Source organism: Aethalodelphis obliquidens, unplaced genomic scaffold, assembly GCF_003676395.1.
Source record: "Aethalodelphis obliquidens isolate GAN/ISIS:26980383/991018 unplaced genomic scaffold, ASM367639v1 scaffold4, whole genome shotgun sequence".
In the NCBI taxonomy this organism is placed as follows: domain Eukaryota; kingdom Metazoa; phylum Chordata; class Mammalia; order Artiodactyla; family Delphinidae; genus Aethalodelphis; species Aethalodelphis obliquidens.
Window position 1 is genome coordinate 69,189,549 of NW_020837948.1, and position 18,265 is coordinate 69,207,813.

Consider the following 18,265-nt stretch of genomic DNA (forward strand, 5'->3'; position numbering starts at 1 on the left):
ATAAGTCTTATTTTAATATAAAACCAAGACAAACAATTTTGCTTATCAATGCAAAACTACAACTGGCAATCTCCTTGGAGGGCCATTAACATTAACTATCTTATACCCACTTTTTAGCATATAGTGATTGATTTAATCTAATCATAATTATGTAGGACATTTTATGAAAACAAAATGAAATGTAAAAAACTGACAAGGACTGAACTATTATGATGACTACTTCTATATTCCGACTACTTTCACTCAACCTGTGATCCTGGATAAGTCACTAACCCATTCTCCTTGGCTTCTTAGTCTAGAAACTATTACAATTATAAATTTGCAATATGTAGCTTACAAGGAAATTTTGAGAAACAATATGCCTGAAATAGACTTGAAAAAGCTTTTAATTCCTCAGCATAAAATTCTTTTAAAAATAAAATATTTCAAAATAGTAAGTAAAGCAACTAATAGAATTTTAAGAAGCATTAGGACAAGTTCACAAGGAAAAGGAAAAACCTACTGTTATCAACATAGTTTGTATTTACTTAAAAATTATATTATGAATTTCTCTTATAAAGGATTTAGATAAGCTAAACCTCATTCTGTTTAAGATATATATAGATACCTATTAAGATAGATACCTATAGATACCTATTAAGATAATCTAATCTAAATCCTATCCTAACCCTATTTATCTAGCAAGGTAAAAGTGATGCTTTTCCTTAGAGAAACATGAACTCTTCCCAACATTCATGTTCAAGACATTTTTCTCAAAGAAAAAATATACCCTCGAAACCATACAAGGAAATACTGCTTTTAAAATGAGTTAGAAAACACTTAATGTACAGATGTTTGGAGGCAGGTGGGACCATGTAGTCAAATAACTGCAAAACATTTTAAATCCCACCCCCTACTAAGTCATCAATCTAACAGTTAAAATAAGACCCTCCAGGGAGCAGATTTCCCATTTCAACACTTAAGGTCATGGCCTGCTTTCTACCTCTCTTCTTTTTTTGCCACTTGTCACACTAGAATGGAAGGCAGGAAGGCAGCTTGTGTAATTGGCCCATTTCCAGGCTAGGAGCAAATCTTATGATAAATTAAGTGGAGAGAAAGCTGGCAGGATAAACTTCTCAAGTTCACTGCTTTCGTGAAGCTGTTCTCATGCAAAAGTTATCTGAAAATCACATTGAGTCTAAAGCTAACCTGCATTCTGCCCTTGATATTTCCTTAGACATCTTTTTCTTCTAATTTTAGAAAGTCTGAGAGAAATATAATGTCATGTGAACACTTTCTCACATCCAAGTTTAGTTTAGATTGTTTCATTAGTCCCACTATTTTGACACAGAAATGCATTTTAAAAGCTTTTAGATAAGAAACTTTGGGGGCTGCTATCCTTCAAAACAAGGAAGACAAATGCAGAACAAACACCTTACTGTTGATGTGGACCTCTGGTTAAACTAAAACTCAGAGAACAAAATGACCAAATGGAATATATGAATTTTAAAAAAAGGAAAAAGAGAGAGTGCATAAAAGTTTGAAGAAATGGTATATGCTATTCTTCTGCCTTCAATGAGCGATTTAATAGGAAGCCACAAATAGGCTCCTGAGAAATCTCTGAGATGACTGTTAGCTGGCCTGAATTTTCACAAGGTAACATGATTGAGACAGATGATACGACAGAGCAGAAGCCTGCTTAAAAAGTCCTTGAATGCATGTGCTTTTGGTGGGTCCAGGGTACTGCTGTGGCAGACTTGTTTACAATCCTGTTACTCAACACTGGCAGACTCTACCAAGTAAAATGCTTTACACACCTTATAACAGCTACTTTAATAAAGCTGAGACTGACATGGAGAGCACTAGAAGAAATATGTCTATGTGGATTTTCCCCTGACATAAAAGACATATTAAAAGTATCATAAGATACCAGGAGACTTGTAAAAGAATGTTCACAGCAGCTCTGTTCAAAACAAGGTTCATCAACAGTGGGAGAGACAAATAAATTGTGGTGTCCCCATACCTAGAATACTCTATAGAGTATGTGCTGTCGAATAAGGTAGCCACTAGCCATGTGGCTATTGAACACTTGCAATGTGGCTAGAGCTTGATGTGAGATGTGCTGTAAGTGTAAAACAGACAACAGATTTTCAAAGACTTAATATGGAAAAGAAGTGAAATATATCAATATTTTTGTTGAATTGATGAATGTTGGTATGACATGAATATATTGAATTAATTTTTTAGATATATTGAGATAAATAAAACATTATTAACATTAATTTTACTTGCTTCTTTTTAAGTGAAGCTAACAAGATATTTTAACTTATACATGTAGCTCACACTGTACTTCTATTGGTATTTCTGGTGCTGCTTTAGAGCAATGAAAATGAATGAACTAATGGTACGTGAAACAATATGAATAAATCATATAAACATGATTTTGAATGAAAGAAGTCAGATACATAACGTTTAAAATCAGATAAGACTAAACCAGTGTTTAGTGATGTTAACGTTAAAACACAAAGCACCAAAGAAGTGATTACCATAAAAAATCAGGCAATGATTACCATGGGAAACAGAAAGGAGCCTATGACTGACTGGAAGGGGACATGTGGAACCCTCCAAAGTGCCGAGAGTCATCTATTTCTTGGCCTGGATGTTGGTTCACTTTGTTAATCTACACATACATATTCTATGCACTTTTCTGTGTTATAACTCACAATTTTAAAAGTTTTTAAGAAATGATCTCAAACTGCTTTCCTTAAACATTTATATTTGCTACATCAAGTAAGGACTTTGAAGAAAACCTAAAAGGATAGGGTTGAGTGACTGACTGGTCCCATATTTCAACTATATGTTGACAGTTGATACATGTGTTTACAAATAAGTGAGATAACAAGTTCAGTGTATAAAAGACTTAAAAGAAACCCTTTTTGAGATTTCTTACACACAATAATAATCATATCCTAAACTCTCTCTATATAAATTCTCATCTTTTTCTAAGAATAAGTTACTTTCTTAATATGAGGCATCATATCAGAAACGTACTGCCTTGGAAAATAAATTTTTTAAGAAAATGAAAAAAATTCTGAATATGCGCAAGTCAGTTTACTGACAACAGCTGACAAAGGTGAATTTGTGTTTACTATAACTGATACCTAGTATTTGATGAAATTTTACAAAACATAAACATATAAGAGCCAAGCTTTAACAAACGAGAAATTTTTCTGAGCAGAAAAGACTTGGTATCTAGTAGAAGGTACAAAACATTTCAAAAGAAATGTTTTAGGATGCAAAACTAAATTTAAACCTTCAGCTACCTAAGAGCAATGTTGATGATCTAATTCATATTTAATTCATTTTCATGCAAAAGAATTAAATTTATAAATGAAAAATAATCCAGAGAAGCAATCTATAGAATGATTATTTATACTCACCGTGAACTTGGTTGATTTCTGAATTCTGGGAAAGAATTTCGTCTGCCAATTTTTGAGCAGTTGGCAAAACTTCTGTGTGGTGCACTGTAATCAAATACTGTACAAACTTTTGTAGTTGGTCTCTATTCATTTGAAAGAGAGTCTCTGAAATGGGAAGATGCAATTTGACCTGATCTGGCTTGCGGATACGGTATAAAGACAGTGCCACAACATGGGCACAATAAAATATGTCCTTGTTTCCACAGCTGCAGGTCACTGAGGTAATCTTGCAACGATCAAAGCTGATGGCCACGTTACAAACAGTTTCTGGCTCCGATTGTATTGCAGGTTCTGTCACTGTGCCACTCAAGTGGAAACCTATGTGAAAGAAGGGGAGGAGAGTTCAGTTTCTGCATTCAGATGCTACAAAATTTTTTTTTTTTTTTTTCCTTCTGTACGTGGGCCTCTCACTGTTGTGGCCTCTCCCGTCGCGGAGCACAGGCTCCGGACGCGCAGGCTCAGCGACCATGGCTCATGGGGCCCAGCCACTCCGCGGCACGTGGGATGTTCCCGGACCGGGGCACGAACCCGTGTCCCCTGCATCGGCAGGCAGACTCTCAACCACTGCGCCACCAGGGAAGCCCTACAAAATATTTTAATTCTTTGAAATGCGCAGTGCTTGACAGCTGCAAGAATAAAACATGACAGCTTTTATTTTCAAGTAAAAACATTCAGGCCACTCCAACCTCCCTCTCCCTGCACCTTACAAGTAAAAAATAAATGCTATTTAACAGACATGCTGAAGTAGTTTATTACACAGCCATATGAAAACACTTACTGCAGTATATACCACCATCACACCTATATATATGTATATTCATACACCACATCATACCTATACCTAGACCATAGCTTACCTAGAGTAAGCCATCATTACTGTTCTAAATCTGTGTGGTATATACCTGACCAAAATCCCCTAGATCACTAGTTTTCTCCCCCAGCATTCCACCCTTTTTTAAACAACTTTTTAAAAATAGAGTAGGCCAGCTCAGCTTTCTTCTCAACAAACTCCTCCCCTCCTTCCACCTTTATTCCAGGCAGCCCCAATATTGCAACGTCTCTGAGCAGTATGTGTAGGGGGAACTGCAAAGCCCATCAAATCGCACGCATACCATAGCTGAAGTAGCTCAATGACTATTTTCTTTCCTATCATACAGAGTAAAGCTGGTACCGAGGTAGGCTGCTAAACATACTCACATGCACACGTGGGTGCACAAAATCACCAAGTGGCAAGGGGCCTTAGAGGCCTTGTAGCCTCAACTTAGAACCACACAGGAACCCTCCACAACCCCCCTCACCAATGGCACTTGGCCGCTGCTTCGAAGGATCCAGAAATGAGACACTCAACCCGCACAGGCAGCAACAGTTCCTTGGATAGCTCTAGCTACAGCTCACAGCCAGTGAAAACTGCCTCTCACTGCCGCTGCCACCAGTCAGTCAGTCTCGTCCTGTCTGGCCAGGGCATACATCCCCCTCACTCCTTTTCCCTAAATATGGGGAAGCTTATCCTGAATGTTTTTTGGCACACCATCCAGTTCCATCTACCCTCTCTGAAAGCCACATGCAGAGGGCCACTGATAAACATTAAGGGGAAACCTCCAGGGCACAGGCTTACCTCAGGATTAAGAACCCGACAGAAACTTGAATGTCAGAAATGTAATGAAGCCTCTGACTCTCTCAGCCTTCCACTATCTAAGCTACTTGAATAAAATTTACCTAGCAGGCCACTGTTTCTCCAGGTTCCCCTTAAATCACAAGGAGAAGGATCTTTTCACCATGTGGGAACTCTGGAAAGGATGCTGCACATGGAGCTACAGAGATGTGACACGAGAAGGACAGCCAGATGATGCCTAGAGTTCACATGTGGGGCATCTGAACCCTACTTACTATCTCTTTCAAGAGAGGGGTTCCTTTAGGCCAGGGCGCTGGGAGAAACACTATTCAACTTACGAGAAATCTTTCAGAGTAATGTAACTTCATCTTGATAATTCATATTCAGCAACACAGTGGAAAGAGAAAAGTGTTGTCATATTTTTTTACCAGATTATCAACTTAAGAAGTGCATTTCCAAAAATCAAGTCACTATTATTGCTTCACAATAAGGAATTCTGATAACAGTAATACGGTAACCTCTGGTTTTCTTCCACAGAGATTATCCCTGTTTTTAAATGGATATTCCAGTCTCCTCCTCCATCTCTTTTGGTCAAGAAGTTTTTTTGGAAAACCGCAATTAAAGAAAGGATACATAGCAAATGTAATCATATTTTTAAAAAAATTTTAATGTATTTCCCCACGAGAAAAAAAGATCACATAAAAAGTAAACACCCAGGAAAATTTTAGAAATGAAGAATAATAAGAGCAGTCTTGCCTTCTTGTATACCAGTGCGCTAAAAGCTTACAATAATTAAAAGTCCATGGGACAGGCACAGATTAAGACAAGAAAAAGATCAATGGATCATAAATAAGTCCAGAAAGTTTCCAAGTATATTCCGTATACTTAGTGCAAAGGTTCTCTGTTTTCTACCTGTCACATATATATGTGTACAAAAGAAACTAGCTGTCACTATAAGAAGATAGTTATCATAAACTAGCCATTTATAAAATCAATCTCTCCCAGCTTAACACTATTTTATTTCTCCATATCCACTAAGTCAACATCTTTGTCTCTCCACAAAAGTGGTACTGAAGGACTCCCATCACAGGCAAAGCCAAGACAACTGAGAATCCAAAATAGTTAGACTAGTTAGTATTTAAATAGTCTGCAAGGCTATAGTGTAAGAGGTGCTTCAAAAGAGACTGATTTAAATATCAAAGAAGAGGCCCTTCCTAAATAGACATTTCCCTAAAGAAGACATACAGATGGCCAAGAGGCACATAAAAAGATGCTCAACAACACTAATTATTAGAGAAATGCAAATCAAAACTACAATGAGGTTATCACCTCACAAATCACCTCAAAATGACCATCATCAAAAACTCTATAAACAATAAATGCTGAAGAGGGTGTGGAGAAAAGGGAACCCTCTTGCACTGTTGGTGGGAATGTAAATTGATACAGCCACTATGGAAAACAGTATGGCGGTTCCTTAAAAAACTAAAAATAGAAAGAACTACCATATGACCCAGCAATCCCACTACTGGGCATATACCCTGAGAAAACCATAATTCAAAAAGACACAGGTACCCCAATGTTCACTGCAGCACTACAACAGCCAGGACATGGAAGCAACCTAAATATCCATCAACAGAGGAATGGATAAAGATGATGTGGTACATATATACAATGGAATATTACTCAGCCATAAAAAGGAACGAAATTGGGTCATTTGTAGAGACCTGGATGGGCCTAGAGAGTGTCATACAGAGTGAAGTAAGTCAGAAAGAGAAAAACAAATGTTGTATGTTAACACATATATGTGGAATCTAGAAAAATGGTGCAGATGGTCTTATTTGCAAAGCAGAAACAGAGACACAGACATAGAGAACAAAGGTATGGATACCAAGGGGGAAGGGGGCAGTGGGATGAATTGGGAGATGGGGATTGACATATATACACTATTGATACTACGTATAAAATAGACAGCTAACGAGAACCTACTGTATAGCACAGGGAACTCTACTCAGTGCTCTGCAGTGACCTAAATGGGAAGGAAATCCAAAAAAGAGGGGATATATGTATACGTATAGCTGATTCACTTTGCTGTACAGCAGAAACTAACACAGCATTGTAAAGCAGCTATACTCCAATAAAAATTTAAAAAAAAAAGAGAAGAGACCCTTAGCAGAACCAATGAAGCCGTCAAATGGTTTTGCAAAACAGAGTTGTCTTCATTCATGTGAGTTGTACAAGTCAGAAGTAAAGTATAGTGAATCCTGATATCGTACAATTATGCTGGGGGAAAACCCCACCTACTATCCAATTATATTATGTTGAGTATTTACCATTCTCATAAAATTTTTTAAAAAACAAACTATAAAATATTGTGACTTCCAAAACTAACTCAAGAGATGTGAGGACACAAATAAACACATTCATGTCTTATAAAAGTACACTTCATTAATGTAATATCGTCAAGATTAAGGCATTTCATGAATGTTCTTTTTCCAAGTAATTCTAGATTATCTTTCAAGTATCCAAACTCCTTTTTAAAATTCCAACTATTTTGGGGCTTCCCTGGTGGCTCAGTGGTTGAGAGTTTGCCTGCCGATGCAGGGGACACGGGTTCGTGCCCCGGTCCGGGAAGATCCCACATGTCGCGGAGCGCCTGGGCCCGTGAGCCATGGCCGCTGAGCCTGCGCGTCCGGAGCCTGTTCTCCGCAACGGGAGAGGGCACGACAGTGAGAGGCCCGCGTACCGAAAAAAAAAAAAAAAAAATCCAACTATTTTTGTTGGAAATATTTCTAAATGTAAGTTCTACCTTGCCACCCTAATCAGCTGACCATTCAGGGTATTACCAAGTGAATGGGACAGCATTCCCTGTAAGAGACAACTGCAGGTGGCAGTATTTTTTCAGCGGGCTCTTGTTTTTTTCTCTACTATCAGCTATCACAATGACTCCCCTCCTATACTGCTATCCTTTTTCATAGAAAATTCTTTGCCCTCAGGTCAGCTGCACCTCTAATTTGATTAGATTTGTGTCAACTATTTAATACTCAGAGGTCTATTTGGGGTTTTTCCCTCCTTACTTTTAGGTTGGGATGGCTGATGTTGCTAGAGGTAAGAGGCTTTACTTTAGATACAAGAAAGTTACATACACACAGAGGGGACAGCAGGTACACTAGTTTTTAAGACAGCGCAATACTGAGTCAACATGTAGGAGGTTCCATCACGCCTCTCTTCAGGGTTGTGTGGTCGTGTATTTTGGCCTCTCCAATTTGAGGAAACTTTGAAATTCCACCAACTCACTCTCTCTGGGTCCTAAATCATACCCATAGCACTCACAGGAGAAGCAAGGAGAATATTCCTCCCTCAAAGATAACTAGAGATGTCCTGATAGACATTCTTCCCCCACTCCTTCCTCCGCACCCCTCAATAGTCTTATCCTTTAGGTACTGCGTGACTTGAAACAAAAAGTAATGTTCTTGAGAATGGATTTTGCCTTTCTGGAGTTCTGACAATCCCAGATGACCAGCGGCTTTGGGATTGTAAATGCAAAAATCTCCTTCTAGGACAGTCAGCTGTTCAATATGACAGAACTGAGGACACAGAAAGGGGTAATCCTGCGCTCTGTGGTAAACCATGGATAATTAGCTGTTTTATTTTCAAAGAACTAAAACTGAAGAAACTACATAAATCTTTTTTAATAAATATATTTGACTTTACAAAATATAATCTGTCAAAGACAGTTAATTCCATAAGAGCAAACCTCACAGGGCAGTCAAATCGTTTTGTCGTCATGCCACCACAGCACCCAATATAATGATAGTATTCACGTTCTCAGCCTGCAGGCACTAAAGAAAAACAAAGCAGAAACCAAGGCTCAGTGTTGTACAGGCCTTGGTAACAAGACTTTGATTCGGATCAGGTTCTGTCCACTTAAATGCTGTGTGATCTGGGCATATTGTTTATCCTTTCTGATACTTGCTGTATTTTGTGCAAAATGTGGCTAGTAATACCTCCTAGGATTGTTTTGGGGATTAAACTGAAATAACATATGTAAAGCACCTGGCACATAGTAAAAGTGCTCATTAAATTTTATTTCCCTTTCCTTCCCTTCCCAGCTGGAGAAATAGCGGGGAGGGGTGCTGGAAACATTCCCTTTATCCATAATACGTTTTTTTCCCTCTATGGCTACTGGAATCTTGGGGGGAAGGAGGAACCTCATTCTGGAAGTAACTTGGAAAATAAATGCGAAAGAGTGTACTTTCACACAGAGAGAACTAGAAAATATTCGGGGAGAGATTTTTTTAGGTAACCATAGATACCTCAAAAATATTATAATGCAATGATTCTCAAAGCATGGTCCAGGGATACCCATAGCTCCCAGAGAGGCTTTCAAAACATTTTCATTTTTGCACTTGGACCTTATGGTAGGTCAGTAGTTTATAAGACTTAGCAGGCAAACACTGAAGGGGCAAATTTCTCACATGAGAACTACACAATTGGATCGTCTACATTAATTTCACATTAACAAGAATTAAGGTTTCTAGAAAGTAAATATTAAATTCTTCACTGATATTCTAAAAATAAGCTTTCCTTGAAAGCTGATTTTCCATATCTAAGGTTAGATTTTAGTTGCATTTTAAAGGTGACAAGGAGACCCATGGTATCAGACCGGAGAGACAACTGTTTTAAAATACACAAAGAATTTCTAAAGCTTGGCCACTTTGTGCATATATGTATATGTGCTCAGTTAACTGAAAAATGGTAACAAACTGAAAACATTAGAAATTGTCTAAGCTAAAGTAAACTGGTAGACATGAAATAAATACACACTAAAAACTACTGCTTTCAGGGCACATTCTTTTCAGAAAAATATGCACCCTGTACATGAGGTGCTCAAGTAACATATTTTTTGTTGAAAAAGAATTTAACAGAAGCACTGGTGTAGTACTTACACAAATACATCTTTCACCCTTTTCCTAAATAAAAAGAACCCCCGGGGAAATTAAAGGCAGAAACCAAAGCAATGCAATGTTATGGCTGAAAGGATGGCAAGGAGTTGTAAGAGGTTTCTTTTAAGTTTCTAAAGCTAAGTCTAAAAATGCAGAAGTGTTAACCACTCTCATAACAAAGCATTCATTGGTTTGCTAAACCCAGTGCATTGGCTAAATGTATAGTAACTAATACCTGATTATGTGTCCCTGGTAAAATATATGAGTTAATCATTGCCCCACAAAACCCAACTTTTACCTTTCCTAACTCTGAGAACTGCACACAATCTAACATGCCATGCTGCAATTATCAATTTAAAAAAAAAAGTTTTAATTCAAATCAAGCTTAATTTCCAGATCAGCAGTACAGACACATTAAGGGACCAAGACAGAGGCAATAAACTCAACTCAAAACCAACTTGTCTAAAATATGATATTCTTTCTTCAACTACGTAATTTTCTCAAAGGGATATCCTAAATTAAAGAGACTGCATCCTGTGAGCTGGCTAATTAAATCCTCTAGCCCTAATTTCTAACACTAAGCTTAAACAGCTTATGGAAAGACATTAGGAGATTTTGCCGGCAATCACTAATGAAGTGGTTTCCGTCTTTCAGAAAAATTATTTTTTAAAGGAAAAGCTTTGTTTTGAAGTCCACCTTTAAAATGCCTATTTGGACTAGAATTGCTCCTACACTTCATTAATATTTGAGAGAAAGACAATGGCAAATTAATGCAAAGACCAGACTGTAAACCACAGCACACCATATAAACAACATAAAAATTTACGGAGCATGCACTGGATGGGCCCAATCAAGAGTTCCCAGAGGCACTCTGCTCCGTATTGGTTTTGTTTCCTCGTTAATGTAGATCCTCACAACACTTCATACAAGGACCCGTATGATCAGAATAACTGTGTTAGATATGAATGGCATTACATAGCTATTTAATATTATTCCTGAAAAAAAAAAGACACTTATCCACTAATTTAGCCATCTGTAATGAGCACCTAGAAGAAGCTGAGTTTAAGGAGACCATGTTGGATTAAAAAAAAAAAAAAAAAAATCACATCACTCTGTGTCATCCCCAATCTTGAAGTACATAAGCCCCTCCCCCCATTACTGTCAAGTAATTTTCCAAAACGTATTTCTGTATTTTAACATGCATACTTGAGGGAAACAACCATTGCCCAGCCCCAGATTCTGGGTGGGCAGCCGGGGGAGGAGGGGTGATAAACAAATTAGGTAGAATTTGAGTTATGCGCACAACTATAAAGCCACAAAGTGCTTAGGAATTTAAATTATCTGCCCCAATTTTTAAATTCCACTTTCTCTAATGCCAACCTTCTCTGCAAAGCAGCTCCAGACTTCCACCTTTCCTGAAGACCAGATCAGCCAGGCTCCCTTGCCCCGATCTGTATAGCCCCCAATGGCGCCCCTACAATTCAGTGCTCCCTCCTCTTCCCCTTCCCTCACTTGGCCTCTCACCTGGATGCCCAACCTCTAAAGTACAGATTAAGTTTATTACAGCCCTTTGGTGTTCAACTCTGAGCACCTCTACACACCTGTGTCTTACTTCCCCTAAGGGGGAAGGGGACAGAAGATCCTTTTACTTGTTTATCTCCTGTTGCTGCTTACAGCAAAACAACCTTTAGAGATGCTTGGCTATTTGCTTTAGGAGCTGAGGTGAAGGACAAACTCTGGAAACTAAGTCTGTTTACCAGAGCCAAGAGGTAAGGAGAAAAGTGTGCTCAGACCCCAGAAGGGAGAATGCAGGCCTCGGTAGCCAAATTCCTCCACCCACACCCTGGAACTCCGGCTTGACCCCTCAACTTTAAATTAAAGCCTATTTCTAAGTGTTCACGTCTCGCTTATACCGCGTAAAGCTCGAAGCAGAGGGCTGTGATATCATCTGAGACAGGAGAGTTCTGTAGCACCCTTGTCACAGAGGACTATCCTGGAGGAAACACTCAAGAAGCATTTGTTAGGTGAAAGAACGCACAAACCCTCTTACTCTCTTGGTAGGTGGAACATATAGTTTGGTGCATCTCAAACTGGAATGTGCATCAGGATTCCTGGGCCCCACCCCGTCATCCCAGGTGATGCTGTGGCTGCTGGTCCAGGGTCGCCGACCTAAGATGATTAGAATTCAGCCTAAACTAGGCTTTTCTAGTAAAAATACATTTAAGTAAACACAGTAAACAGAATAGTAAGGAATATGTGATTTTTCATATAAAAAATGTATACAATTTCTTGCTTATCATGGAACCGAAATGCTCCCAATTCCAAGAAGTCAGATATGAGACATTAAACTTGTCTGAGCGTTAAGAAAGAAAAATAAATGAAAAAAATCTTTATTAACAAAAATGTATTACTATCATAATTGTTAATACTTAGAGCTATACCATCCTATTTGAAGTGAAATCTTCATTAAAAATCTAAATTAAAATATAAAAATGTAAAAATGATCAGAGTATTTACTTCTACAAAAAGATTGTTTTACAATGTCCCATGGGATTCCTCATAATTGAAGGTTCTTTGTGTATTCAAAACAATCCAATTAACGGAAAAAAATTACTGGCAACTATTTTAGTAACACATTGTTTGCCTAAGGCAAAATGTACCCTATATGAGAAAGTCAGAGGCAACAGAATATGCAGGATAACACAAAGTGAGGCAGAATTTTAGAGAGAATTAGAACCTTCTAAAATAAGATCTGTTTTGTTAAATAACCTTAAGCAAGTAACAGCCTCAGTTTTCTCATCTAAAAAAGGATTAATAATATCTATCTTGTAGGACTGCTGTAAGAACTGACAAGGTATATAAACCACCACAAGGATTCCTTCTACGGAATGCCTGCTATCATCATTATTGTAATAGAAATGTCACATGCTCTTGGAAGCACAGCATTTCCAACACATGCACTAAAACCCTAGTCCGTTAGCGTGAGTGCACATGCTGCTTGAAATGTCAAGCTCCCAGGAGCACGCCAGCATTTCTATTACAATAATGGACAAGGGTTTGCTGTTGTTGCAGTAATTCTATACTAATATATACATATTTCCAAATTAATGGAACTGCTATGATTTTTAAAAATTTGTTCCCATTTTACATAGCGCATTCTTAAAATGTGAGTTGCCTCCACATGGAAGAGAAAAGCAGGGGACTGAGAAGACTTAATTTTGTCTCAAATAACTTCCAGTTTCCCTAAGTGAAGCTATATATGTATAAACTGAATCACTTTGCTGTATACCTGAAACTAGCACAACACTGTAAATCAACTATACTTCAATTAAAAAAAAACTATTACCAAAAAATATAAACAAACAAGTCTTTAATAAGAAAAAAAAAGAACAGCAAGATAGATGCACTGATACTTTGGCTAAGAGGTACATTTTTTTCTTAAACACAGTGATAAAAGAGAAGCGAAGAGACTTTGGTTCAAAATGTGGATGAAACATACTAAGACATTCCCACCCATGTCTCAGAGCAGTGTGATTACAGATGAATGTTTATTTAACTTGTTTTGGTTGATGTAGGGGTAATGCTTTTTCTAAGATTTCTACAACGAACATAAATTACTTAGAAGAAAAAAAGTGCTTGGCTAAAATTGAAAAAGTGCTTAAGGTCTTCCCAAGGAAAGATTTGCTACATAAATGATGTCCAGCAGACATTCTGGGAGCCTGGCAATAACCACACACCAAGTTTAAACACTAAGGGTCATCAATGCCCTCAATGCAGTTCTGCCTACTGACTGGCCCAGCCTACTTTGGCAACAGGACACGCCCAGGCTCTCCTTAACCCATGGATGCTCAGCCCTCTTTTGGCTCAGCCATACTCCAGAGAAGACGTGTTACAGCACTCAGTATGACAAGGCAGAGAAAGACTCGGCTCCTGGTCCTAATTTCAGCCATTATCTAATGTTAGCCTCTTGGGCAAGTTACTTATTAATATCTATTTCTTCTTCCCTCTTCTTTCCTCATTTATTAAATAAAGGAAATAGATTTTTTTAAAAATAGTGTGTAGGCAGGCAGGAGTTATGAAGAGCTACCCATGACAAGATGAAGGATGGTAGTTACCACAACCACTCACACAAGACCTTTGACCTGCCCTGGCTGCTACAGAATTGAATCAATGGTCACCTCAAAGGACTTGGAAGCTATGGCTCAGGGAAGTGGAGAGAAAAAGGACAGACACTGCTATAGGTGCAGTCACATATATGTAACTGGCATGTGGGGAGAATTTTTTTAAAGTTTTGAAATTCAATACGAAAGCGAGTAAACATTTAATTTTTATCTACATAATTTTCAGCCATCTGTCTATAACTGAGATTCTTAAGGCATACCTTTTTGTTATTTTTCATATCTAAAACCTAACCGTTAAAGTCTCAGATTGCATAAATATAGGTGAAGTTTATTACACAGAATGTATAAAACACAAAATAATATAAAAACATAAAAGAAAGCCCATTAAAAATGAAATGAAAGGATTGAATCTATTGTCTGCCCTGCCTTCACCACCTAAATATCTGCATTCTTTCCCTACTATCCATTAAGTATTATGAAATATTAAATATTATGAACAACCACTTCCCTAATCCCTTAACTTGGTTAACAGGTGATATACAAGTCTCTATGGGAAGCATCCATGAACACAAGGGTTTCAGTTCTGAGAAGTCACTGGATTACTGGATAACTGATAGCTAAGAAGTCAAATCAGAGGTGGTTTCCAGAAATAAAAAAGAGAAACAGTACAAACCTTCATTTCCCAAATTGTGTTCTATGTATGTTAACAGGTATTTATCGGGGTGTCCTATGAGAGAAGGACTGATAACACCCTGGTAGCACTTACAAGTACCTAGAAACAGTGCCTGGCGTGTGACACGTGCTCAATATTTACTGAGAAAATGAACGAATGAACGAAGACGTAAAAATTTTATTTAGTAGAGAGGTTAAATAAAATCTGAATACTCTACCAAATTGCTCTAGCATGAATTTGAAACTACAAGATAGAAAAGTCTGAAAACAAATTATCTATGTGCCTTACTCAGGAAGCATATGTGCAGGAGTAGTAAGAATTAAACTTTTATTGTAGATAATAACCCTGTTTACGTGTGACTTTTTCAAAATCTCACAAAAGTACCACTAATAATAAATATACACTACTTCAAAAAGCAATTTGGTTTTATTTATTTCTTCTGAAAGCGAAGTACGTAAATGAAGAGACATATTCCATTTTTGCCTAGAAGAGTTTTTTAACATCTTTATTGGAGTATAATTGCTTTACGATGGTGTGTTAGTTTCTGCTTTATAGCAAAGTGAATCAGTTATACATATACATATGTCCCCATATCTCTTCCCTCTTGCGTCTCTCTCCCTCCCTCCCACCCCTCTAGGTGGTCACAAAGCACCGAGCTGATTTCCCTGTGCTATGCGGCTGCTTCCCACTAGCTATCTATTTTACATTTGGTAGTGTATATATGTCCATGCCACTCTCTCACTTTGTCCCAGCTTACCCTTCCCCCTCCCCGTACCCTCAAGTCCATTCTCTAGTAGGTCTACATCTTTATTCCCGTCTTGCCCCTAGGTTCTTCATGACCATTTTTTTTCTTTTTTTAGATTCCATATATATGTGTTAGCATACGGTATTTGTTTTTCTCTTTCTGACTTACTTCACTCTGTATGACAGACTCTAGATCCATCCACCCCACTACAAATAACTCAATTTCGTTTCTTTTTATAACTGAGTAATATTCCACTGTATACATGTGCCACATCTTCTTTATCCATTCATCTGTTGATGGAAACTTAGGTTGCTTCCATGTCCTGGCTATTGTAAATAGAGCTGCAATGAACACTGTGGTACATGACTCTTTTTGAATTATGGTTTTCTCAGGGTATATGCCCAGTAGTGGGATTGCTGGGTTGTATGGTAGTTCTATTTTTAGTTTTTTAAGGAACCTCCATGCTGTTCTCCATAGTGGCTGTATCAATTTACATTCCCACCAACAGTGCAAGAGGGTTCCCTTTTCTCCACACCCTCTCCAGCATTTATTGTTTGTAGATTTTTTGATGATGGCCATTCTGACCAGTGTGAGATGATATCTCATTGTAGTTTTGATTTGCTTTTCTCTAACGATTAGTGATGTTGAGCATCCTTTCATGTGTTTGTTAGCAATCTGTATATCTTCTTTGGAGAAATGTCTATTTAGGTCTTCTGCCCATTTTTGGATTGGGTTGTTTTTTTGATGTTGAGCTGCATGAGCTGCTTGTAAATTTTGGAGATTAATCCTTTGTCAGCTGCTTCATTTGAAAATATTTTCTCCCATTCTGAGGGTTGTCCTTTGGTCTTCTTTATGGTTTCCTTTGCTGTGCAAAAGCTTTCAAGTTTCATTAGGTCCCATTTGTTTATTTTTGTTTTTATTTCCATTTCTCTAGGAGGTGGAGTCAAAAAGGATCTTGCTATGATTTATGTCATAGAGTGTTCTGCCTATGTCTTCCTCTAAGAGTTTGATAGTGTCTGGCCTTACATTTAGGTCTTTAACTCATTTTGAGTTTATTTTTGTGTATGGTGTTAGAGAGTGTTCTAATTTCATTCTTTCATATGTAGCTGTCCAGTTTTCCCAGCACCACTTATTGAAGAGGCTGTCTTTTCTCCACTGTATATTCTTGCCTCTTTCTCAAAGATAAGGTGACCATATGTGCGTGGGTTTATCTCTGGGCTTTCTATCCTGTTCCATTGATCTATATTTCTGTTTTTGTGCCAGTACCATACTGTCTTGATTACTGTAGCTTTGTAGTATAGTCTGAAGTCAGGGAGCCTGATTCCTCCAGCTCCGTTTTTCTTTCTAGAAGAACATTTCTGTTGGATGTGGTGATGGTAACATTACAGAAAAAAGTCAGAAAAATGCAGGTATTGGCTCAGGGCTCTAACCACAATTTTCCTTTCAATATCAAGTAATCATTAAAGCTGTTTACAAATAATGATGATCTGATGTTACCAAACTTCAGGATTTTAAAAAATATTTTGAATAAGTTAAAATAGATAACTTCTATGCCAAATGTGGGACTACTGTTCATTTTAAACAAGAAATATAAACCCGAACAGCTGCAGATATGAAAGAGTGCTAATTAAGTAGCAATTACGTATACAATGGCTTAGCCTGTGTTGCATAATCAAAATAATGTGCCTGAGGCTTGTCAGTATAATGGAATGAGAACTGACCTGGGAGAGAGACTTGGGTTTTAATCCCAGCTCTGCTACTAACTAGCTGTTTGACCTTGAGTCTGTGGCTTTATTTTCATATCTGCAGAAGGAGGCTAAAGGACTAGGTCAGTGGTCCCTTACATTCTTTTCTTTTTTGAGGAGAAGGAGCAGGGGGTGGGCACAGATCTCTTGACAAGCTAAAAAAGGGCAATAAACGCTCCCCAAAAAATATGCACAAAATTATGCAGAATATTTCATAGTTCAGCATGTTATCTATTCACTTATTTAGAATCTTATAGATCTCCCTATACTCCAACACCTTAGATTCTAAACAAGTCAAAGGCAACCAAAATATATATACTCACATTCAAAATACATGATGAAAACCCAGACTTTGGCTCAAAGTATTTTTTTCTTTGGTTTATAATGAACTTTCAAGGGCTTTTTAAAAAAGAATTTAATGTTTTTAAAAAGTATATTCAGTTTATTTCTAAGATGTTTACAGGCAACTGGAATACCTATCCAAGTACTCACCTATTTGGAGGCAACCATACTTATCCAAGTTCAAGAGACTATATTATCCATTCTTGAGAATAGGAGATTTATAGCCCACATAATACTAAGCACCAAATGATGAAACAACAGTAGTTCTAGAACAGGTTTATAATGGAAATTAAAGGAGGATAAATGATGATAAATAACTGGCATCATGTATAGGACTCAATGACTGATTACTACTCTATTTCATCATAAAACATACATATTAAATGCAGATAAAAATACAATAATTCAACAACATAAAAGACCAATCAAAAGATATGCGGTCAACTTCTTTAATCAATCAGAATTATTATGTTTTAAAAAGCTACTTTAATTGCCTAAAACATAAATAATTATAGTCAAGGAAAATTCCATGGTTTAAAGCAAAAAAATAAAACTTGAGAAATGAACTATGTGGTTAGTTTTCAGGCTTTGGAATTTTGAGGAAAAAACATATGGCCATACATTAT

At 37.5% G+C, this 18,265-nt stretch overlaps 1 protein-coding gene across 1 annotated transcript in view; it reads right to left on the reverse strand.

The window, feature by feature from the left end:
• The window catches only part of ZSWIM6 (zinc finger SWIM-type containing 6), a 204,958-nt gene that overhangs the window by 73,252 nt on the left and 113,441 nt on the right, over positions 1–18,265 (reverse strand). Inside the window, exon 3 of the mRNA XM_027101263.1 lies at positions 3,420–3,776. Coding sequence (XP_026957064.1) covers positions 3,420–3,776 — 357 coding nt within the window. The remainder of the gene's footprint in view (positions 1–3,419; positions 3,777–18,265) is intronic.